Source organism: Oncorhynchus kisutch, linkage group LG10 (genome assembly GCF_002021735.2).
Source record: "Oncorhynchus kisutch isolate 150728-3 linkage group LG10, Okis_V2, whole genome shotgun sequence".
Lineage (NCBI taxonomy): Eukaryota > Metazoa > Chordata > Actinopteri > Salmoniformes > Salmonidae > Oncorhynchus > Oncorhynchus kisutch.
Window position 1 is genome coordinate 39,688,306 of NC_034183.2, and position 24,768 is coordinate 39,713,073.

General features: G+C 46.5%; 1 protein-coding gene across 2 annotated transcripts in view; it reads right to left on the reverse strand.

The window, feature by feature from the left end:
* Positions 1 to 3,161: 3,161 nt before the first annotated feature.
* The window catches only part of LOC109898134 (inactive tyrosine-protein kinase transmembrane receptor ROR1), a 172,883-nt gene continuing 151,276 nt past the window's right edge, over positions 3,162 to 24,768 (reverse strand). For both annotated transcript variants that reach the window (XM_020492951.2, XM_031833664.1), the window contains 9 exons: positions 17,923 to 18,050; positions 17,325 to 17,461; positions 16,887 to 17,067; positions 16,340 to 16,585; positions 15,856 to 16,064; positions 10,266 to 10,445; positions 8,708 to 8,935; positions 8,412 to 8,557; positions 3,162 to 6,327 (listed from right to left, as the gene is read on the reverse strand). In XM_020492951.2, coding sequence (XP_020348540.2) covers positions 5,400 to 6,327; positions 8,412 to 8,557; positions 8,708 to 8,935; positions 10,266 to 10,445; positions 15,856 to 16,064; positions 16,340 to 16,585; positions 16,887 to 17,067; positions 17,325 to 17,461; positions 17,923 to 18,050 — 2,383 coding nt within the window. In that variant the 3' untranslated portion in view covers positions 3,162 to 5,399. The remainder of the gene's footprint in view (positions 6,328 to 8,411; positions 8,558 to 8,707; positions 8,936 to 10,265; positions 10,446 to 15,855; positions 16,065 to 16,339; positions 16,586 to 16,886; positions 17,068 to 17,324; positions 17,462 to 17,922; positions 18,051 to 24,768) is intronic.

A 24,768-nucleotide genomic window follows, 5' to 3' on the forward strand; every position in this document is an offset into this window, starting at 1 on the left:
AGAGGGGTTGAGGAATGCAGACGAACTGACATGTCATGCACTGGGGGGGGCACATCAAAATTTAAGGCCTTATCTATATTTAATTCATGATGTGTGTGTGTGTGTGTGTGTGTGTGTCTGTGGTTAGGTAAATGTGTGGGTTTGGAGAAGGTGGTATTGGTTTTCTATCTGTCTGTTTCAATCCAGACTCTTCTAGCTGGCCTGCTGCAGCCTGCCACTCACCAAACCTGGTCTCGGAGCATTTTGTATTATTCTGAGACACTCCATTTAGTATGATATGTTAGGTTTCGTATTGTTACATAAGAGAGATGGTTACTGAGGGCAAAAACATAAAGAGGGTGGTTGTCGGCGTATGAAACTAATGTCTAGCAACCCAAAGGTTGCGAGTTCAAATCTCATCACGGACAATTTTAGCATTTTAACTAATTACTACTTTTCAGCGATTTTACAACTACTTAGCATGTTAGCTAACCCTAACCTTACCCCTTTTAGCTAACCCTTCCCCTAACCTTAAACCTTTAACCTAACTCCTAAATGCACGGGAGCTCAGTGCAGCTTGGGCTCAAGCAATGCAGTTCCAGTCACCTTGATTACTGAACACATTTGTAAACTAGTGAGGACAATCTGCATGGTTGACTTCATGATAATTATAGTGAAAAGTACAATAATGAGCCTCGTAAAATCACTGACAAAACAAGTACATTGTTTACTCCAAAACCACACAGTACAAACAGCCCAAAATCAATCAAACTGGACAAAGGGATTGATTCAATCCGGACCGTGGAAGATCCGCGTTACAGCGTGATTGACATTTAAAGGTCATTTTGAGGTGACGTGCAGCGTTTACTGTGAATGCAGTCTCGGCTGAACTCGGGAACATTGCCTTTAAATGTCAATCCTACTATGCCGCAGATCTTCCATGGCCCCGATTGAATCTAGGCCAAAGTGTGCTGCTCATATTATGTTGTGTTTGTGAAATAGCTAAACTCAGCAAAAAAAGAAATGTCCTCTCACTGTCAACTGTGTTTATGTTCAGCAAACTTAACATGTGTAAATATTTGTATGAGCATCACAAGATTCCACAACTGAGACATAAACTGAACAAGTTCCACAGACATGTGACTAACAGAAATGGAATAATCTGTCCCTGAACAAAGGGGGGGTCAAAATCAAAAGTAACAGACAGTATCTGGTGTGGCCACTAGCTGCATTAAGTACTGCAGTGCATCTCCTCCTCATGGACTGCACCATATTTGCCAGTTCTTGCTGTGAGATGGTACCCCACTCTTCCACCTAGGCACCTGTAGGTTCCCGGACATTTCTGGGGGGAATGGCCCTAGCCCTCACCCTCCGATCCAACAGGTCCCAGACGTGCTCAATGGGATTGAGATCCGGGCTCTTCACTGGCCATGGCGGAACACTGACATTCCTGTCTTGCAGGAAATCACTCACAGAACGAGCAGTATGGCTGGTGTCATGCTGGAGGGTCATGTCAGGATGAGCCTGCAGGAAGGGTACCACATGAGGGAGGAGGATGTCTTCCCTGTAACACACAGCGTTGAGATTGCCTGCAATGACGACAAGCTCAGTCCGATGATGCTGTGACACACCGCCACAGACCATGACGGACCCTCCACCTCCAAATCAATCCCGCTCCAGAGTACAGGCCTCGGTGTAACATTCATTCCTTCGATGATAAACGCGAAACCGACCATCACCCCTGGTGAGACAAAACCACAACTCGTCAGTGAAGAGCACTTTTTGCCTGTCCTGTCTGGTCCAGCGACGGTGGGTTTGTGCCCATAGGCTGCCTTACAACTGTCCTACAAGTCGTCAGTCCAGCCTCTCTCAGCCTATTGTGGACAGTCTGAGCACTGATGCAGGGATTATGCGTTCCTGGTGTAACTCGGGCAGTTGTTGTTGCCATCCTGTACATCTGTCCCGCAGGTGTGATGTTCGGATGCACCGATCATATGCAGGTGTTGTTACACGTGGTCTGGCACTGTGAGGACGATCAGCTGTCCATCCTAGCTCCCAGTAGCGCTGTCTTAGGCATCTCACAGTATGGACACTACAATTTATTGCCCTGGCCACATCTGCAGTCCTCATGCCTCCTTGCAGCATGCCTAAGGCACGTTCACGCAGATGAGCAGGGAAACTCAGTAGAAAGAGTCAGTAGAAAGGCCTCTTTAGTGTCCTAAGTTTTCATAACTGTGACCTTAATTGCCTACCGTCTGTAAGCTTTTAGTGTGTTAACGACCGTTCCACAGGTGCATGTGCATGAATTGTTTATGGTACATTGAACAAGCATGGGAAACAGTGTTTAAACCCTTTACTATGAAGATCTGTGAAGTTATTTGTATTTTTACGAATGCCCTTTGATAGACAGGGTCCTAAAAAAGGGACATTTACTTTCAGAGAGCAGTGGTGAAGAAACTGGTTGAGAGCAACATTCCAGAATCATAGCAGAGAATTCCCTGATTGCTCCAAATGGGAACAGTTGGAGCTGGACATAGTACTGATTAAAAACATTCCCCACATCACACTCACTCACGCACACACATACTCCACGAGGACCAGCTCTCCCTGCCAGGAGTGTGTTCATCTAATCATCTGTCCATATGTGCACCATTACTCTCCCTTTTCCTTGGCAAAACACACACACTCCTTGTTCTTTTTTACAGAAAGTGATTCCAGCCAGGATTGAAGTTAAACTCACACACACACCTAGATACCACACACATTCACAGAAACACACACACACCCGGATAATGTTTGCAAGGGTATTTTCCCAAAAAACAAACATAAACAAGTATTCATTTGAACTATCTTACTATTCAAATGTATTTCAAGTGACGTGAGCTGAGACTCACCAACTAATACTGGACAAACACTATTATGACAGAAAGCTGAATTGCACCATCGTGTGGTCAAAGATGGTTTTGAAGCAAATATGTTTTGGACATTATGGGTACCAATGCTGGGGATACAGATTAAGCAATTGCTGCTCCCTTGTGGACCTATATAGTCAACACAACACTGTTCAACCAGACAGTTCTGGAATATATATCAACCCAACAAACTATTATCCAGACCTTGCAAATGTAACAATGCATAGATAATAACATAGGCTTTTCCAGGAATAATGATACAACCCAATATGACAAAAACATTGAATTATTTAATCATATTTTGCCATACAAAACTTCTGTGCAAATATCTTCTGACAAATACAAAGACAAGGCCTCTTGGTCAATAGAATATTCTGCATGTAAACCTTTCTTATGAATACACTGTAATACTGCAATCTAAACAAGTTTTATGAAAAGACTGTCTTAAGACTGTTTTATGAAAAGAAACTGATCTAACATTATTATTTTTTAAACTACACAAAATAGCCAGTCCCAAGATTCACAGTCTTGTGTTTAAGTGGTTTTGAACTGGTATATATGCACTTAAATTGATATACATTTATCAAAAGATACCTGTATAAAACTCCAGATACCTAGGAAGGTAAACCTGTTTTTAGAAAAAAATGTAAGATATGTGGAATTTAAACGAACAAAAACCTTCATCAAAAGAGCAGGTTTGTACCTCTCGACAGTATCGGACTAATTGACACATCACAGAAAATGTCAGGATAGTAGACTTTGTACCTTGATAAAAGATAAGGATGCACTTAACATTACAGAGTTGTGTATTATACCAAAGTTAACATGGAAGGCAAGTGCTACCAAGGGTAAACCGACGATTGTCCTCTTTCTGTACGGGCAAAGGGTGCGTCTTTTTAACTAAACAGTTGCATAGCAACAAACACATTCAACTGAGGTGAAATATACTGTATTGTAGCTGCTTCTGTGAGCTGTGTGCTAAAATGTGGAAGGATTTCTCATTCACCCCCCTGTCTTTTATCAAAAGCCTTATATCATTCATTCAGTCTATAGTAGAACATACTTTTTTATATCGTGGATCGTTTTGACAAAGAAGTTGTAATGATCGGCATACATTTGTTAGTCCCACTTCTATTTATCATCAATAGACAATACGATTATCCATCAAAGTCTGCATAGCCAATGTAAGAGCCATATTGCATAGCTGAATGTACTAGATATGAGATGATAAGAAAGAGGAGGACAGACATGGGCACAGACTGGCGAGAGAAGTACGGCTGGTTTAAACACTGTTCTGATTTGTTCCTAGTAGCTACAGTATATCATTGCATACGAGTTGACAGAACCCTGTATTGAGAACGAGAGAGTGTCTAGTGGAGGCACATAGCTGTAGAGGCACACATCTGTGGAGGCACACAGCTGTAGAGGCACACATCTGTGGAGACACACAGCTGTAGAGGCACACATCTGTGGAGGCACATAGCTGTAGAGGCACACATCTGTGGAGGCACACAGCTGTAGAGGCACATAGCTGTAGAGGCACACATCTGTGGAGGCACATAGCTGTAGAGGCACACATCTGTGGAGGCACACAGCTGTAGAGGCACATAGCTGTAGAGGCACACATCTGTGGAGGCACATAGCTGTAGAGGCACACATCTGTGGAGGCACACAGCTGTAGAGGCACACATCTGTGGAGGCACACAGCTGTAGAGGCACACATCTGTGGAGGCACATAGCTGTAGAGGCACACATCTGTGGAGGCACATAGCTGTGGAGAGTGAAGCAGAGGGTATAAGTGCTATGTCATTGCATAGCGTTGCGTAGGCAGGGCCTCGTCTCTTCTCCACAGGCCGCTTTGAAGTCAAATCAGAAGTCTTTGAAGTTCACATATCCCTAGAGGGGGGCTTAGCCTCCTGGAGAAGAGAGGTGCACTGTAGGGATGCCAGCCAGGCAGATGTGCTGACACAGGCTCAACTGAATATAAAGCCCAACTGACGACACAACCGGGGACTCCCGCTGCTTCAGTACGGGGCCCCTCCAGTCCAAGCAACAACACAAACAGTACATATTGTAGCTACCAGAAGGGCTCCGTGCAGCTCGGACTTCCGCCGAAATCATTCTGACGTCAACGGGAGACTAGGAAGATTTATTGACGTCAATGGGAGGTTATTCACAATGATGTCCGAGTGATAGAGTCATTATATATTGACAGGTGTGTTATTGTTGACCTACTCTGAGCTTAGAAATCCCAGTGTCCAGGCAGGCAAACGGAGTAGCATCACTTAAAAAAAGTCTATCAAGGCAGTTTGAGTTTCAGAGTAGGGGGCAGGACACGCTTGATGTTCTTTTGAATATAAATCTTTGCATCTCGTTCATTCAGGATTTACGTGCATGTATTTACAAGTAGAAAGTTGAAACAATTATTATAATAACTTTCTTACAAAAAAAACGAAACAAAAACCATCAAATCAACCAGGTGATATATAGTACAGGTATGCAGTGTATTTACAGGTCTGCAGTGATGACCGATTCACTATACATGAGTCTGTTGGCGTCGGCCAGCAGCGCGGACGTCTGTGAGGGGTCCATCTGTTGCAAAGCCTTCTGGGACATGTGTCCGTACACCTGCATGGTCCCGCCCCCTGGCAGGGTGGATATTGCCACGCAGTGTGACAGCAGAGGCGTGTTCGCATCCTGATTGGACCCCGTGGAGGGCACGCTTGTCACGTGACCGGTGCTGGTGGAGCCGCTAGCGCTGCTGGGAGATCTGCTCTTGGGCGGGGGGAGGTGCTGCACCACCCTGGGGGGGCCCTGGGCCTGAAAGTGGGCCGCAGGGAAGGCAGCGTAGCCTGGGGGGATGGGGTACCCGTTGACAGGGATGAAGCGTTGGTGTTGGTTCTGGGCCATGGGCGCCCCATGGGTCATAGGGGTCCAGCCTGCCATCTGGTGGCCTGGATGACCTTGCGCAGGCATCCCCTGGGCCGGGTAGAGGTAACCTGCAGCGGCGGCATAGCGCGGGTTGCTGAGATTACTGACCGGACTGGCGCTTAACGAGGTGGTCTGAGTTGTGGCATTGCCCCCACCTCCTGATGGAGTACTAGAACTAGCGGGGGATGACAGCCCCTCCCAGGCCCTCAGACGGCCATGGATATCTTTGAAACGTGGTCTTCTCGTCGGGCCCTCCTGCCAGCACTCTGTCATCAGGCCGAAGACCCTGGGGGGGCAGTCCTCTGGGCAGGGCAGCAGCTGACGTTTCCTCACCATCTCCATGACCTCCTGGTTACTGAAGCCGTAGTAGGGCTGCAGGCCGTAGCTGAAGATCTCCCAAAGCACCACACCAAACGCCCAGATGTCTGACTCCGACGTGAACTTCCCATAGGCAATGGACTCTGGAGGCATCCAGCGGATAGGGAGTAAAGCCTTGGGCTGGACCCTGGAATAATAATAATACAGTTATTTATAAAAAATATTAAAAATACTTATAAATACCAAAAGTTACTTTATATACAAGATTAATCAAAATCAGTGGGAACGTAAAAGCAGACTAAACATAACAGCAATGACAAACTAACCAGGTGAGTACACTAAACATAACAGCAATGACAAACTAACCAGGTGAGTACACTAAACATAACAGCAATGACAAACTAACCAGGTGAGTACACTAAACATAACAGCAATGACAAACTAACCAGGTGAGTACACTAAACATAACAGCAATGACAAACTAACCAGGTGAGTACACTAAACATAACAGCAATGACAAACTAACCAGGTGAGTACACTAAACATAATAACAATGACAAACTAACCAGATGACAAACTAACCAGATGAGTACACTAAACATAACAGCAATGACAAACTAACCAGGTGAGTACACTAAACATAACAAAACAATGCAGGTGCTTCCACACCTGCTTTGCTTGCTGTTTGGGGGTTTTAGGCTGGGTTTCTGTACAGCACTTTGAGATATCAGCTGATGTAAGAAGGTCTATATAAATACATTTGATTTGATAACCGCAATGACAAACTAACCAGGTGAGTACACCAAACAAGGAAGTGAGCCCCATGCATTGAATGCACTGACTGTAAGATGCTCTGAATGAGAGTGTCTGCTAAATGACTAAATGTTTTCAAATGTAAATGTAAACATGCCTGTAGTAGTGGGAGGTGTACAGGGGGTCAGGCCATATACAGTAGCTGTGGTAGTCAGAGGCAGGATTGGGGAGTAACCGATTACACGTAATCAGTTACATGTAATCTGATTACAGAAAACTGTAAATGTAATCAGTTACATGTAATCTGATTACAGAAAACTGTAAATGTAATCAGTTACATGTAATCTGATTACAGAAAACTGTAAATGTAATCAGTTACATGTAATCTGATTACAGAAAACTGTAAATGTAATCAGTTATATGTTACCAGCAAAAATATTGTAGTCAGATTACAGATACATTTGAAAAACTAGATGATTATTCCTTGGATTACTTTCAAATTCAGAAAATATGTTTTTGAAAAAGATAATACATCATGACACCTTTCTGTTTTCTCAATGAGCATTTCAGCATTTAAAAAAAGGTGCAAGTTTAAGTTTGTTCCACCTGAGCGAGTAATCCTTGGTTGAATTACTTGACTTCCATTTTGTTTTAGTTTCTTTGGTGAGCCCAACGCACTGTTTCTCTAGAGCGAAATCAAATCATTCACAAGATAAATCAAGTCAAGAACTAGTTACGACGCTGGGCTGAAGGGAGTTGCAGTTTTCACTAAGCAAATATTCAACCAAGTTCAGTGCAGAAACGTGGCAATTAACTACAATGACCATAATCCATTACTGGGTCGGACAGAGGACAGAGGTAGATACACATTATCTTAACATTAGATGGTCTGGCAGGCTGCTTCTGCCTGAGCAGAGATGAGATGATGACTAAGAATTACAAATAATAAAGTAATCAACAAAGTAATATACAAAACTGTAATATTTTTACATTTCATAGTCATTTCCTATTTTTCTATTGATGTCTGCCAAATATTGACCTGAGAGAGACAATGGAATACGTTCAATGTTTTGGAAATCGAATCCTCACTATTTTTGGCTCCTTAAATTGTCTTTATTTCATAATGTATTTAATGTTTCAAAAAATGATCCATTTTTTAAAATTTTTTAAACATGATTATATTTGTATAATCAAACCGAAACCGAACCGACCTAAAACAGTACTAATCGTTCAGCACTACTGACCACAAGTCAGTGACTACTATGATGACACACCAAATGCTTTTAATCCATCATTTTTGTCTTCTTCTAATGCCTCTTAATGGGAAAGTAATCTAAAAGTAACTGAAAGCAATCAGAATACGTAACTGAGTTTGGGTAATCCAAAGGTTTGGGTAATCCAACTGTAACAGATTACATTTAGAAAGCAACCTGCCCAACCCTGGTTGGAGGTGTAGATCTTTCTGGACAGGCCCAGGTCAGAGATAGGGCTAGTGCTAGGGTTAGGATGTGTACATACCTGTAGTAGTCTGAGGTGTAGATCTCTCTGGACAGGCCCAGGTCAGATATCTTGACGTGGAGCTGTTCTCCCACCAGGATGTTACGGGCTGCTAGGTCCTTATGGACGAAGAAGTGACTGGCCAGGTACTCCATCCCAGCAGCCACCTAGAACAAAATAGAATTTTCTGAGTAACAGAAATGTATCTCCTGCCTATCTCAACACCACACCACCTCCACACAAGTTCCGAGGCAAAGGATCTGCTACGGAACAGCGCCCCTGGATGGAGAGCAATTTGTGCAAGTTATGGTAGTTACCTGTAAGGCCAGGTGCAGGAAGTCCCCGTGGTCCAGGCTGGACTTGACGGTCCCGTCCTCGTCGCTACTACAGCCCACGTCAGAGTGAGGAGAGCGCATGATGAGGAACTCATGGAGGTCCCCTTGGTTCAGGAACTCAAACAGCATGCAGACAGGCTGTTCCTGGGTCACTACACCCAGCAGACACACCACGTTGGGATGGTGAAGCTCAGCCATGACCGACGCCTCCTAAACAGACCGATAGATAGGTACTTTGTTAACACACAGTGACACATTTCATGTGAAACAGCAGTAGAGGAGGGGGGGGGGGGGGGGGGGGGGCAGGTAGCTGACTAGCCTGATGGTCTGGGGGTAGAAGCTATTGGCCAGTCTTACAGTTTTTGCCATGATGCTCCTATACTGCCTGCATCTGAGTGACGGAAACGGGGCTCGGGTGGCTGGGGTCCCCGATGATCTTCTTGGCCTACCTGCGACATGTGGTGCTGCAGGTGTCCTGGAGGGCAGGCAGTGTGCGCCCATAGGTGCGTTTGGTTGAGCGCACCACCCTCTGTAGCGCCTTGCGGTCCACGGCGGGCGGAGTTGCCGGACCAGGCTGTGATGCAGCTAGACAGTACGCTCTCGATGGTGCTCCTGTAGAACACCGTGAGGGCCCTTTCGTTCTGTAATCCGTGATGGTCAGGAGCCCCTGCCACATCGTGTCCGACCCACTGAATTGCTTCTCCACTTTATCCCTGTACATGTGTTTCGCCATGTTGATCGGTGTGAGTAGGTCGTAATGGTTCTGTTCAACGATACTAATTGTCCCCGGTCACCTTGCCGTGTTTATAAGCAGGGTACCTTTCCTTCAGTTTTCCTACAAGCCTCTGCCATCAATCTACGGTTTTTGATTCGGGTAAGTTTTGAAAGTCACCACCAGTATCACGTCATCTATGCATTTTTTAAAATTAAACCTGTGACTGAATCGACATAATCATTGGTGTTATCCACAGGGGCGACCCGGGAAACATATCCCAGTCCACGTGATCAAAACGCGGTCTTGGACCGTGTATTCTGATTGGTCGGAGCAACGCTGTACAGACCGGACCCCCGGAACTTCCCTCTTGAATCTTTGTTTGTAGGCAGGGATAAGCAAAATGGCATCAGGGTCAGGTTTACCGAAAGGACGAGAGACGGCTTTATACCTGTGTCTAAAAGACGTGTAGTGGTGGTCAAGCGTGGAATTTCTACGAGTAGGACAGTCAATGTGATGGTAATAATTTGGGAGCACGGACCTCAAACTACCTTTGTTAAAAAATTGAGGCCATTGTTCCACTGTCTCCGGGAAATCGGGAAGGTCGGGTGGACAGTGAGTACCCAGCTATTCATGTTCCAATAGTTCTGCCAGGGTGTACGAAGTAATGCACGAAACAAACGTAAAAATAAATAAAAATAATGTTGAAACCTGCATTGTTTAATAGGGGGCTCGGAGCGAGGCGCCATCTTAGCCAAGGAAAAAGAAGAATCTATCAAAGATAGCATCAATGAACATTACAATACAATGTCATCAATGTTAACATGCCTGTTGGAATTCACCCCACTGGCCAGGGCTGGAGTAGTCCTTCAGGGTCTTGATGGCAACCAGCTGGGCTTGCTCCATACCAGGCAGGTACAGGTGGCCCTTGTAGATCTTACCGAATGCACATTCACCTAGCTCCTCCATGAACCGCACTGCAGAGAGGGGGAGCTCCTTGGCCTTACTCTGGAGAAAGAGAGGTGAGGGAGAGAAAGAGAGAGAAGGAGTGAAAGGGAGAAGAAAGAGAGAGAGAAAAATGGAAGGGGCGAGAGAGGGGACAGAGAAGGGGAAGAGAGGTTACATGCTGACCACACCGCTCGTGTTGCAAAATAAATGTACACATACATGCTATTCAATAATTGTATCCAAACTGATCGCGCGCGTCAATGAGTGTCTGTATAGCCAGGTATTTTTTACTCGTGAAGCGCTGCATGTTCCGACTCTCCCTTCTCCTCATTGGTTTTTAGGAGCATATACCCACATTGGTGATTGAAAGCTGAACTGAGGTCTACACTCCAGTCCAGTTGGTGGTGGTAATGCACCTTAAAGTTGGTTGCCAACCACCATATAAAGTCCACAGAAGAAGAAGAAGAAGAAGAAGAAGAAGACTGAATGAGGAGAGATTACTAGAAACAAAGTTTCCTCTTTTATCTGTGGAGTTATTGTTGGAGTAGAGAACACACGATTGTGCGATTCAAAATGGGTCAAAATTCTACAAAGATCCAGGAAATGAATAACAACCCAATGTTTATATATCAGGACAAATTAGTTAGTAACAGCAGGCTATTTAGCTAAATGTCCATTCATGTTTCACGTGTTTTTCAACCTGTCCACAAACGAATACAGTTAGCTCAGAGTTCGTTTTGATATTTCAACCTGCGTGTCCTGATCGCGTCTGGCGTGGATGGACAAAATCAACATGCGCGCGCATTTTGTCCATCCACACCAGACGGCGATGGCGAACGCCGCTGGTCTGGTCAGCATGTTAATTAAGTGCTGAAATTTCAATTCAGCTCAACATACTCGACACACATAATTATCTCGGTATGGGTTTGTACGGACCGATATCAAAACTTAACAGCTTACAATTGCTGCTAGTTATAATTGTAGGTAGGCAAAGTGCCTGATATAACTATGTGTGTGTGTGTGTGTGTGTGTGTGTGTGTGTGCACGTACACACGTGTGTTATCCCCTAGAGACATCATAATTACCGATTATTCTCGTACTGTATCCATTATCTCCTTTCTTCAGCTCAAGTAGTCAATAAATCCCTTAAACCCCAGACACAAAATACATAAGCGCACCAACACTCCAGCCAAGAATCTGGCAACACACTACCAACATAAACAACAATAAACTGACAGGTTAGTGCCGATTTGAGAAATTGCAGGTAATTAATTTTCTCCAGAATTATTAAAGTGGAATGAAGTGGCCCAGTAATAACAGAAGAAGGTAAACGTTTGGTTTAAGGGATGACAGACATGTGTAATTATCTATCCAGCTGGGGACTGAACCATGAGAAACAGAGGGGAAGCCAAGAGGGCCAGCCAGTTGCATGGGTACGAATTTGAATGCAGAAAACTGACAATCCCCCCCCTCTCTCAAACAAATATGTATGGACCAAACTCCACAATTACTCAACTTGTACAACAGGTAGAGCAATCTTCACATCACATGTTGGAAATCAGGGTCAAATTCCATATCTATTCCAGTCACTTCCTGGATTGAATGGAATTGAAATGGAATTGACCCCCAGCCTTGTTCATCTTCAGTCATGGGTCAGATGCACTACAGTAAAGGGGACTTCACCATTTTATCTTTCTAATTGAACATAGTCTTTGAAGTTTTATGTTCCATAACCTTTCATGTTGTCTTGTCATCCCAACAGCCTTCAGATAGCCTCTCCTGTCCTACAGTCTCATATCTCTGAGCTGTCCAGGTGATCTTACAGGGAAGAGGAGGGGGGGGGGGGGTTACAGGGGGGCTCACAGTTCAGTCAGGACAGAAAGAGATAAAAGGTGAAGATAGGAGGCGATGAGGGATTCCAGGAACTCCCAAATAAGAAATTAAATTCCTGACAGAGGCCACAGAGGATGAGGGGGAACGGGGGTTCTGCTGGGGAAGGGGAAGGGGAAGGGGAGGAGTGTTTGGGGGAAGGGGCTGGTTAGCAGTGGATTGGTGAATAGGGGATGTTACTGTTATGATGAAAAGGGGGACAGATGTTTTTGGTTTGGGTTACTCCCTCCCGCGGACAAACCAGGCTCATCCCTGGAGCGAAAAAACACAGGGGCCGCGCTGCGCCACCGCCCCGAACAACGACTCCCCGGGTGACCCTGGAACAAGGCCCGATGGCTTAAGGTGACACTGAGGAGGAGGACATGAGCAGTGGGGCAGATGTTTTTCGTACTGTGACAAAAGAACACAGTCTGCCTCGGGACAGGAATGCGTGTGTGCGTGCGCGTGTTGACGTGCGTGTGTGACGGGGCCCACAACACAGCACTGTCTAATACACCGAGCCAGCCCACAGCTGTAGCGTGGACGGGGACCACAACACAGCACTGTCTAATACACCGAGCCAGCCCACAGCTGTAGCGTGGACGGGGACCACAACACAGCACTGTCTAATACACCGAGCCAGCCCACAGCTGTAGCGTGGACGGGGACCACAACACAGCACTGTCTAATACACCGAGCCAGCCCACAGCTGTAGCGTGGACGGGGACCACAACACAGCACTGTCTAATACACCGAGCCAGCCCACAGCTGTAGCGTGGACGGGGACCACAACACAGCACTGTCTAATACACCGAGCCAGCCCACAGCTGTAGCGTGGACGGGGCCCACAACACAACACTGTCTAATACACCGAGCCAGCCCACAGCTGTAGCGTGGACGGGGCCCACAACACAGCACTGTCTAATACACCGAGCCAGCCCACAGCTGTAGCGTGGACGGGGACCACAACACAGCACTGTCTAATACACCGAGCCAGCCCACAGCTGTAGCGTGGACGGGGACCACAACACAGCACTGTCTAATACACCGAGCCAGCCCACAGCTGTAGCGTGGACGGGGCAATAACACAGTGGACGTATGTCGAACAGCATCAGTTTACACCATAACACAGCCGGGATAATCTGCTGAACAGGTTGGAGACAGATATGAACATAGAAAGAATGTTGGGCTGACTGTAGTATGATCCGCAGAAGAATATGAAGTATGCAATACATAGCTGTCAAAACACTGATACTGCTGTCAAACATCACAAAGAACCCCAGTGAGAAGTAGAGAGAAAGAGAGAGAGAAGGAGCTGCAGCTGAACATTCCTCATCCTGCTGTGCTCTGATAGAGATCTTAGGCTCTGGCATGAACGGGGTCACACACGTAGGTAAACACACACACACACACACACACACATACACACAAAAGTGCACTCACGTCCGCACGCACGCAATAAAAATATGCACGTACACACGCATGAAATACTTCATTTGAATCCACCAATCAAATTGACAACAAAAAAAAGGATCCCAACATTTCAAAAGTCCCTGTTTGTATTGCACTGTAAAGGGTACAGAAAGCACTTCCTTCTCCATACAGCGAGGCTGCCCACGACAGCTGAAAACAGAGCAGTACCTAGCCAATTGCTTTTGCACTACTTTTTTTGTCAGGCCCGCAATCTGGAGGCCACGCACCGCAAGGCTGTGTTCGTGGCCAAGACTGCCGTCTAACAGCGCCACCAGCGGATGGTACTTAAGCAGCTTCTTGGCAAAGGCCTGCTCCGTGTAGCCGTCCAATGAGCAGCCCACTGCCACAATGAGCACCTCCCCCCAACAACAACAATATCTGCCGTATATGGCGCACAGGAAAACTCATCGTCGTCAACATCCAACCAGCTTCCCCTTCACACGCGAGGATGTTTAACGCATGCGTGCTGTTGGTGAGACACACACACACACACACCATAGAGCTTTTCCATACTTCTGCAGTGTTTGTCTTCGGGAGTCATAATAGCATACTTCAGAGGGAGTCAAAACACTGGCCCGAACCCTGTGTCTTTGAACTGGGCTGGGCCGGAGCATGCTGGGGTGAGAGGGCTGTGTGTGTGTGTGTGTGTGTGTCAGCAGTATGGGGGCTGTTGCTGCTGCCGTGTAGTTGGAGGAATGCAGGGAGGCAGCAGAAACAATAATGCTGGTGCAGTGATGCTGGGGTGATGCTGGGGTGATGCTGGGGTGGGGTGACTGGTTCCTGGATCTGGGCTTGGGGAGATTGTCTCCACAAACGTTGTCTCCACTGGAAGAGGCCCTACTAACCTGATCTGAGATACGGACGATAAACTGACTCCACCAGCGCTGCTTACAAAAAACGAATACAAACTCCCTAAAACAAAGAAGAGGGCCTCCCGAGTGGCGCAGCGGTGTAAGGAACTGCATCGCAGTGCTTGAGGCGTCACTACAGACCTGGGTTCGATCCCAGGCTGTGTCACACTCGGCCGTGGACCGGGAGACCCATAAGGCGGCGCACAATTGACCCAGCATTGTCCGGATTAGAGGAAGGTTTGGCCGGCCGGGATTTCCTTGTCCCGTCACGCTCTAGCAACTCGCTGTGGCGGGCCGGACGCCTGCAAGCTGACTTCTGTTGCAGGCTGGAAGGTGTTTCCTCTGACAAATTGGTGCAGCTGGCTTCCGGGTTAAGCGAGCTGTGCGGCTTGGCAGGGTCATGTTTCCGAGGATGCATCTCTCTCTCTCTCGTCTGTAGGGAAGTTGCAGCGATGGGACAAGACTGTAACTACCAATTTGCTATCACAAAAATGGGAAGAGGAGCAGGAGGGAGGAAAGGATGTCATTGACCACTAGAGGATGAGAGAGAGAGATCCTACCCACTCTGCCTCACTTTAACATCCACAACACATAACTCTGCCTCAGACTCGATTCCTTGCTTTTCACTCGTTCTACACCTCCAACATTGAGTCTTAGTGACATTCTCCCACTCACATGTAGTGCTGTAAACAGGGTGCCACTCAGCAGGCCTTTACCCATAAAACCTATTTAGCCGAGATATGTAGGTGTCATGGCCCTGACTCCTCTAACCCTAGCCCTATCACCACCAGGAGAGAGAGACTGGAGTCTGGGTCTCTGGCTGGGCCTGACCGAGAACATTCTGTTTGTGAGTGAGTGAGTGAGTGAGTGAGTGAGTGAGTGAGTGAGTGAGTGAGTGAGTGAGTGAGTGAGTGAGTGAGTGAGTGAGTGAGTGAGTGTGAGTGAGTGAGTGAGAGTGAGTGAGTGAGTGAGAGTGAGTGAGTGAGTGAGTGAGTGAGTGAGTGAGTGAGTGAGAGTGAGTGAGTGAGTGAGTGAGTGAGTGAGTGAGTGAGTGAGTGAGTGAGTGAGTGAGTGAGTGAGTGAGTGAGTGAGTGAGTGAGTGAGTGAGTGAGTGAGTGAGTGAGTGAGAGAGAGAGAGAGAGAGTGCACATGCCGTGTGTGTTCTGTTTTGGAGTGTGCACATAGTGTGAGCTGTGTGTGTGTGTGTGTGTGGACTGAGTGGACTATAAGAGGGTGAGGAGTATGGGACTAGAGATGGTGCCAGCTAAATGTTGTACCTTGGGTTTGTAGTTGGTGAGCATGGACATCTCTACATTCTGTCCTCTGACAGGTTTGGGCTGTCTGGGCGCCGGGGGTCGGGCAGCCTTCTGGTTGTTACGACACACACAGATGAAGAAGAAGAGGGCGATGGCCAGAGGGATGGCTACGCTCGGGACCAGGATGTAAAGAATCTCCATGTTACTGCCCCCACGGTTCTCCTTATAATCTTCACGGGACATAGATAACACAGGGTTAATGTTCGAACTCTATGTTTACTGCCCCGACGTTTCTCTTTCTAACCCAAACAGCACACTGTACACTGTACACTGTACACAACAATGTGGCGCTGCGATTTAGGGTTAAAACACCCATAACATACAAAGATTAAAAAATAACAACTAATGTGTATTTTTGATAGGTTGCAGCATTGGCTCCCAATAATAACCAAACAACAAAAGACATCAATGTGTTTATAACCCCCTATGTCGCCTTATGTCTCACCGCAGACGGGGATGTCGCACAGCTCCATACGGACTCCCTCGTCCAGGGTGAAACACCATGGTCCCTCCTGCGTGTTGCCGGGGTTACGGCAGTAAGAGTGGCCTCCGCTGAGCTCTGGGTAGCGCAACGCCAGGTAGGTGTGGCTGTGAGGGTACTGAGAGTTCCAGGGCTGGCATTGACGACCCGACTTGGTCTTACTGACCGTCCCACGGTAGGCTGAACCACTGACGTTGAAACACTTGTGGTCTGGTTGAAGTACAGGGGACAGAAAACAAGTGTGTGTGTTAGACCAAATTGTAGAGCAAAGACGTGTCGGAATGAAGGATATTATTTTTTGTTGTTGTTGTTTATTGTTGCTGATACTGTACAGTATGTTTGATTCGGATTTGCTGTTGCCTAGCAATACTGTTGGTAGTGGACGACAGTATGTGGTTGCCAATGGGTTAACTATAAAAGCGGATTTAAGATAACAACAGAGACTCTTCTTTATGGGTCACGTACAGACTATTGATACTGGAAGCACAGTTTACATTATAGAATGTCTTACTCTTGTTGATGGGCTCGGCCATGGGGATTCCTATCCTCATACAGATCGCAGCCTCTGGGCTGTCGTGTGCTGCCAGGTCCTCACAGTTCGGCAGCTTCAGTCTCTTCAGGATGATGGGGTTGGAACGGGCGATGATGTACTCGGTCTTACACAGGTCATTCTCCAGGATCTCGCATTCATCCTTGCGGACAGGGAGAGAAGGGGGAGAGGGTTTGAGACTGACACAAAGATTGCAGTAGAAACAACACAACATTGTAACACATGCTAGGCCACTCCAGAGGGTGACCACTACTACTAACCTAAATAGAGATATTTCTCACTTACTAAATGGTATATTATGCCCACTTGTCAATGCTAGCAAGTCGAAATATATCCAGCTTTATATTGTGTCACACTGACTGTCTTCAGTCAGTGTGACAAAGCTACATAGACAATTACCTTACACAGGTCCCTGGGCTTGTCTGTCCCAGAGCTGCGGTCACATGTCGGGAAGGCAAAGTGACACAGTGACGGGATGGCGAACTGGGAGCAGCGGTCCGACAGGTGGCTGGACGTTCCGATCATAGTGAAGGCGGCTGGGTGGGGAAAGTGGCCATGCGTAAGGGCATAAGAAGTCTGAAGTTTAGGTATACATACAACTATAGCTATATCCCTATAGCAATTTATCGAACTTGTATTTCTCCACCGAGATCAAGTGTGATCGAGATCAATGTTCAGACATGTCTGATGGACTATACTTGGGATACCCAGACACAAAGCATAGACTGCGTGTGTACCATACTGTGACGTTAGCATCCTGAACTCTTATCCTTCTATCAGATATCCTCTCATCATACTAGCTGACTCTGACTCAACCGGGGTCAGATTGGAGCTGGAAAGGATGAGTGTCTGGTTGGTTTACACAAAGGACCAAATCTGGACCATGACCCTTATCCCTGTACACTGATTTCACTCACAATACACCCGCATGGGACAGACGGATACAGGAAATGCACACACATACACACATCACACACAGGGAGGGCAGATAGCGTACCTGTGATCTGGGTCTCGATCTCGCCCTGCATCTGCAGGGAGTCGACGAAGATGCTGCGGTTCCCTATGAAGCGAGAACAAGCTACGCCCCTGTACGGCTGGCAAAACCCCTCTTCATCAAAATCATCCCTGTTAGAGAGAGAGGGAGAGAGAGAGAGGTAGAAAGTGGGAGAGAGAAATAGATAAGAGAGAATGAATGTACATTACAGTTCACAGAATGGCCACTAGAGGTCAGCATAGCATGCATTACACTTCATAAGCATGTGACACAAACACTTCTCTCTCTCTCTCTCTCTCTGCACATCTCTTCACAGCGGAACTTGGGCTGTGACGGTCATGGAATGTTGGATGGCGGTAATTGACCAGCCAAATGACCGTGGTCACCGTAATAGCAGTTCATTCTAATTCTACATAGGCAAGGTCAACAATATAGGCTGTCTACTGCAGTGCAAGTGTTTGCAGAGCAAGCAGTTGCCTGCAAAAGTGACCCTCAGCAAAACAATTAGCGGACTAGCAACTCCAGCAAAGTTTGCAAGTGCATGAACGTTATTTGGCTGTAGGCTAATCACTCACTGGTAGGCTATTTGCAAGCAATCATGTGTGGATCTATCTGTTTGCTAGCCAGCTAAATTAGCTAGCTAGCTTGCTTCACCAGTAGACAGCGCGCCCAGCATAGTGTCCAGCATGCTGATCCTGCTAAAAAGTCTGAAATATGGTCCAACTAGCAAGTGTTGCACGAGGAAAATATTCTCAGTCTTTCGTTCCGAAACTCAAGCTAGCAGCATCAAAACAACTTTGTAACGACAGACCCACTAGTGTCTTCAAATCTGCGTAGGCCCATCGTCAGCTGTCGCACAGACAGGCAGACGCACAGATGGACTGACATTCTGGAGCCAATTCCGAAATGCATTTGTCAGCTGAATTGCACGTTTATTCTGTATCACTCAACTCTCATTGATGAGTCTCGTATTGAGAGTGTTACAGCGAGACACAGTGCATCCGGAATGTATTCAGGCCCACATTTTGTTACGTTGCAGCCGTATTGTAAAATGTACGAAAAACACATCTCCCCATAATGACAAAGCATAGAATTTTGGGCAAATTTATCAACAATTCAAATCTGAAATATCACATTTACATAAGTATTCAGACCCTTTACGCAGTACTTTTGGCAGTGTTTACAGCCTCAAGTCTTCTTGGGTATGACGCTACAAGCTTGGCACATCTGTATTTGGGGAGTTCCTCCCATTCTTCTCTGCAGAGCCTCTCAAGTTCTGTCAGGTTGGATGGGGAGCATCACTGCACAGCTATTTTCAGGTCTCTCCAGAGATGTTCGATCGGGTTCAACTCCGAGCACTGGCTAGGCCACTCAAGGATATTTTGGTGAATGTAACTGTGCTGCTGGAAGCAATTTAATGATGCTTTTTTGCCCATGTTTATTGACACACCATATTCAACCGGTGTTGAGAGTTCATAAATTCATCAGTTACTCTGCGCTCTAGAATAACTAGAATTTACAAACACACCCTATGTGTGCTGCTGCTACAGGAGGACAGCGTTGCCTAGGCGACCGGCGACTTGTTTGCTACAACACCTTGCTCGTTTCAGAGAGGAGCAACAAAGTTTGTTGTTAAGATTCCATGTTACCGCAGAAACGGACTCAACCTCAAGAATGCTAGGGTGTCCTGTCTTTAGTCAGCTGTTCGTTCCACACACACAAACACACCAAAATAATTGTAGGACGTTTTTATCCATAAATGTTGGTTACACAGTACTACGGTAATTGTGCCAGCAGCTCTAAGTGGAACAGAGAGAAGAGTTTCAGTCCTGCTCTAACAACATTTATCTAAGTGTCCAGTGTCAGCTGATACAGCTTGATGTCTCAGTCCTTCCCAGAGAAGAGATGTGAAAGATTTAAAGAGTCGGCCGTTGGGCTTTATTCCTGTTTATGGGAAAAGGATATCATCATGGGCTTTAATACGAAACACATGAAGAGTGGGGAAACTATAACAAGCATGTGTGTTTGTGTGTGTGTGTGTGTGTGTGTGTGTCAGAGTGCATCTGTGAAGGTTAATGTCCAAGTAGGCATTAGCAACTTCATTGTTTCCATCAGTGTCCACACACATGGGCCACACTCACAAAGATAGGACACTCACACACACACACACAGAAACAAGGCCATTTTCAACTATGAGCTCATTTAGTCATGTGACTGAAGCCAAGCCAGTTGGAGACCATAGAAGGGCGTATGACATAACTATTATCATATAGCTCCCTCTCTACATCTTCCTACTTCAAACCACATTAACCACCCTAGATCATTATGGCTGAGTGTGGCAAATGCCCTAATGCTAACTCATTCAATTCCAGAATCACGCACACACATACATACACACACAAAACTGAGGGTAACCCTATCGGTGTCTGGGCTGGGGTGAGTGGCCGAGCGTGGCGGGGTGTGAGTCAGGGGTCAATGGGTCACTTTCTGAGGAGAGTGTTAAGTGTCTCAGAGGCCAAGGTCACCTCTCTACCATGACCTTTAACCCCCCCCATTTATTGACTCAGAATGGGCTATCCAGAAATTCTCTCTCTCTCTCACACACACACACACACACACACACACACACACACACACACACACACACACACACACACACACACACACACACACACACACACACACACACACACACACACACACACACACACACACACACTTAGAAAGAGTGCAAGAGAGAAATAGAGGATTCCTTTGGCTGAGGTTCGAGTGTGTCGTCGGGAGTGTATCCAGAGCCATGGTGTGTGTGTGTGTGTCGCCGGGGACAACGTGGCCGCACTGAGATGGCTAAATGACAAGGAAGAGTAGACAACCCTGCTTCCTCCGAGTCCTGCTCTATATCCTGACCCGGCGACAAATTACAACCCTGGCCCATCCAAAAGACCTCAACCAACATCCCTCGCCCAGAAACTCTGCTCCAAAAGGCTTTAGGTTAAAAAGCCCGGTCCAAAACATTCAAACAAAAATGCTTGGTAGAAGACGTCTCTTCCAAAGTCCACTTAACCCCCATCATCTGCTTTTCTCAGAAGGCGGTTGCTGTCTGTGTGGCGTTCCAAATGGCACCCTATTCCCGTAAAGGCTCTAGTCAAAAGTAGTGCACTATGTAAAGGATAGGGTGCTATTTGGAACGTATCCCGTGTGTGCATGGTGGGAGGCTGAGTCCATCACAGAATGGGAAGGCAGCTAGTCCCAGTGAGTGTGGTTGCTATTTGGATAAACAGTGTGGATGTTCAGGCCTTTCTGAACATCCAAACTAACACCACACTGTGAAAGGGGCACATCTGTAGTAGTAGTTTATAATGGCTAATTACAGGAAGGGCTTTTCCGTTAAACTGACTGTGTTTGCCTAGGCTACGCTTACATCATGGGTTCTGTCTGAGAGAGAGAGAGCAGTTATAACTATAGGCTAGAACCCCGCAGAGTCTACCACACACACACGAACACACACGACTTGACATGGACACACACACACACACACATAGAAAACACACAGAAACAAAAGCAAACATTGGTTCACTCACATGTTCTATGTTTTACTTTCTTGCGTACACACACATGCTCGTACGCCACACACCAATGTTATTTACAGTAAACGAAAACAAAAACACGATCTAGGAAACTGAAATGAAATAATGAACAATCCTTTAAAAATTTTAAACTACACTGAAACTATCTTTGACTCCAAATAAAAATAAAAACCATCATGAATTATGTTCGGTTTCTTCTAAACTTTGGTCAAAAAATGTAATATGGGTTTCAGTGGTGTTTTCTAGATACTGAATCTGGCGGGTAAATGTGTCCAGGAGATGCCGATATTTCAAATAAGCCTAGCTTGTGCATCACTATCACTAGCTAACAGGGGGAAAAATGGTAAGGTAGCTAACTTGAATCTTCTTACGTGTACTACTAAAGTTAAAACGGATTGGCTGCGGATTCAACTTTTCTGGACCCCTCGTCCCGACAGCTAAAGGTCCCGACAGCTAAAGGTCCCGACAGCTAAAGGTCCCGACAGCTAAAGGTCCCGACAGCTAAAGGTCCCGACAGCTAAAGGTCCCGACAGCTAAAGGTCCAGACAGCTAAAGGTCCCGACAGCTAAAGGTTCCGACAGCTAAAGGTTCCGACAGCTAAAGGTCCCGACAGCTAAAGGTCCCGACAGCTAAAGGTCCCGACAGCTAAAGGTCCAGACAGCTAAAGGTCCAGACAGCTAAAGGTGGAGAACCAGGAACAGATATAGCCCTTGGTTCACTCCAGACCTGGCTGCCCTTGACCAGCACACAAACATCTTGTGGTGTACTGCATTAGCATCGAATAGCCCCCGTGATATGCAACTTTTCAGGGAAGTTAGGAACCTATATACACAGGCAGTTAGGAAAGCAAAGGCTAGCTTTATCAAGAAATTTGCATCCTGTAGCACAAACTCCAAAAAGTTCTGGGACACTGTAAAGTCCATGGAGAATAAGAGCACCTCCTCCCAGCTGCCCACTGCACTGAGGCTAGGAAACACTGTCACCACCGATAAATCCAAGATAATTGAGAATTTCAACAAGCATTTTTCTACGGCTGGCCATGCTTTCCACCTGGCTACCCCTATCCTGGTCAACAGCCCTGCAACCCCAACAGCAACTTGCCTAAACCTCCCCCATTTCTCCTTCACCCAAATCCAGATAGCTGATGTTCTGAGAGAGTTACAAAATCTGGACCCCTACAAATCAGCTGGGCTAGACAATCTGGACCATCTCTTTCTAAAATGATCCGCCGCAATTGTTGCAACCCCTATTACTAGCCTGTTCAACCTCTCTTTCGTATCGTCTGAGATCCCCAAAGATTGGAAAGCTGCCGCGGTAATCCCTCTCTTCTAAGGGGGAGACACTCTAGACCCAAACTGTTACAGACCTATATCTATCCTACCCTGCCTTTCCAAGGTCATCGAAAGCCAAGTTAACAAACAGATCACCGACCATTTCAAATCCCACGGTACCTTCTCCGCTATGCAATCTAGTTTCCGAGCTGGTCATGGGTGCACCTCAGCCATGCTCAAGGTTCTAAACAATATCATAACCGCCATCGATAAAAGACAATACTGTGCAGCCATTTTCATCGACCTGGCCAAGGCTTTCGACTCTGTCAATCACCACATTCTTATCGGCAGACTCAACAGCCTTGGTTTCTCAAATGACTGCCTCGCCTGGGTCACCAACTACTTCTCAGACAGAGTTCAGTGTGTCAAATCGGAGGGCCTGTTGTCCGGACCTCTGGCAGTCTCTATCGGGGTGCCACAGGGTAAATTCTCGGGCCGACTCTTTTCTCTGTATACATCAGTGATGTCGCTCTTGCTGCTGGTGATTATCTGATCCACCTCTACGCAGACGACACCATTCTATATACTTCTGGCCCTTCTTTGGACACTGTGTTAACTAACCTCCAGACGAGCTTCAATGCCATACAACTCTCCTTCCGTGGCCTCCAACTGCTCTTAAATGCAAGTACAACTAAATACATGCTCCTCAACCGATCCCTGCCGCCTGTCCAGCATCACTACTCTGGATGGTTCTGACTGTAAACTCTCCTTCCAGACTCACATTAAGCATCTCCAATCCAAAATGAAACGCAACGAAGCATCCTTCACTCATGCTGCCAAACATACCCTCGTAAAACCATGTTAATTCCTTAGTTAGTGATGTAGACACCAAGGAACTTGAAGGTCTTGAACCGCTCCACTACAGCCCCGTCGATGTGGATGGGGGCGTGCTCGGCCCCTCCGTTTCCTGTAGTCCACGATCAGCTCCTTTGACTTGCTGACGTTGAGGGAGAGGTTGTTGTCCTGTCACCACACTGTCCGGTCACTGACCTCCTCCCTATAGGCTATCTCAACATCATTGGTGATGAGGCCAACCAGCGTTGTGTCGTCAGAAAACGTAATGATGGTGTTGGAGTCGTGCGTGGCCATGCAGTCGTGGGTGAACAGGGGGTACAGGAGGGGACAAAGCACGCACCCCTGAGAGGCCCCCGTGTTGAGGGTCAGTGTGGTGGATGTGTTGTTGCCTACCCTCACCACCTGGGGTGGCCCGTCAGGAAGTCCAGGATCTAGTTGCAGAGGGAGTTGTTCAGTCCCAGGGTCCTGAGTTATTGATGAACTTGGAAGGCACTATGGTGTTGAACACTGAGCTATAGTCAATGAACAGCATTCTCATGTAGGCGTTCCTCTTGTCCATGTGGGAGAGGACAGTGTAGAGTGCTATAGAGATTGCGTCATCTGTGGATCTGTTGTGGCGGTGTGCAAATTTCAGTTGGTCCAGGGTGTCTGGGATGATGGTGTTGATGTGAGCCTTGACCAGCCTGATAGAGAAGACATCAAAACTATGAAATACAATTTCAAAAAGCCTGTTTTCGCATTGTCATTATGGTTTATGATATGTGGATCGATGAGGAAAATGTTCAATTTAATCCATTTTAGAATAAGGCTGTAACATAACAAAATGTGGAAAAAGTGAAGGGGTCTGAATACACTGTATAGAACGTTACTGTAAACACTGTAGGCTACTTGAAAAACAACACTGTAGGCTACTTGAAAAACAACACTCTAGGCTACTTGAAAAACAACACTGTATTACTCAAGAAGACCTAATCTAAATGCATATCCCAATGAAACGGATTCAGGTCAAACGGTTGGTAATGCAGATGCCGGATGGACGTTTCACCAGTAAAACTTGAAGAATTATCATTCATGATTGACAGACAGACCACGAAAATGTGTGTTTAAAGTATAGGTAAAGAAACACATGCGCATAA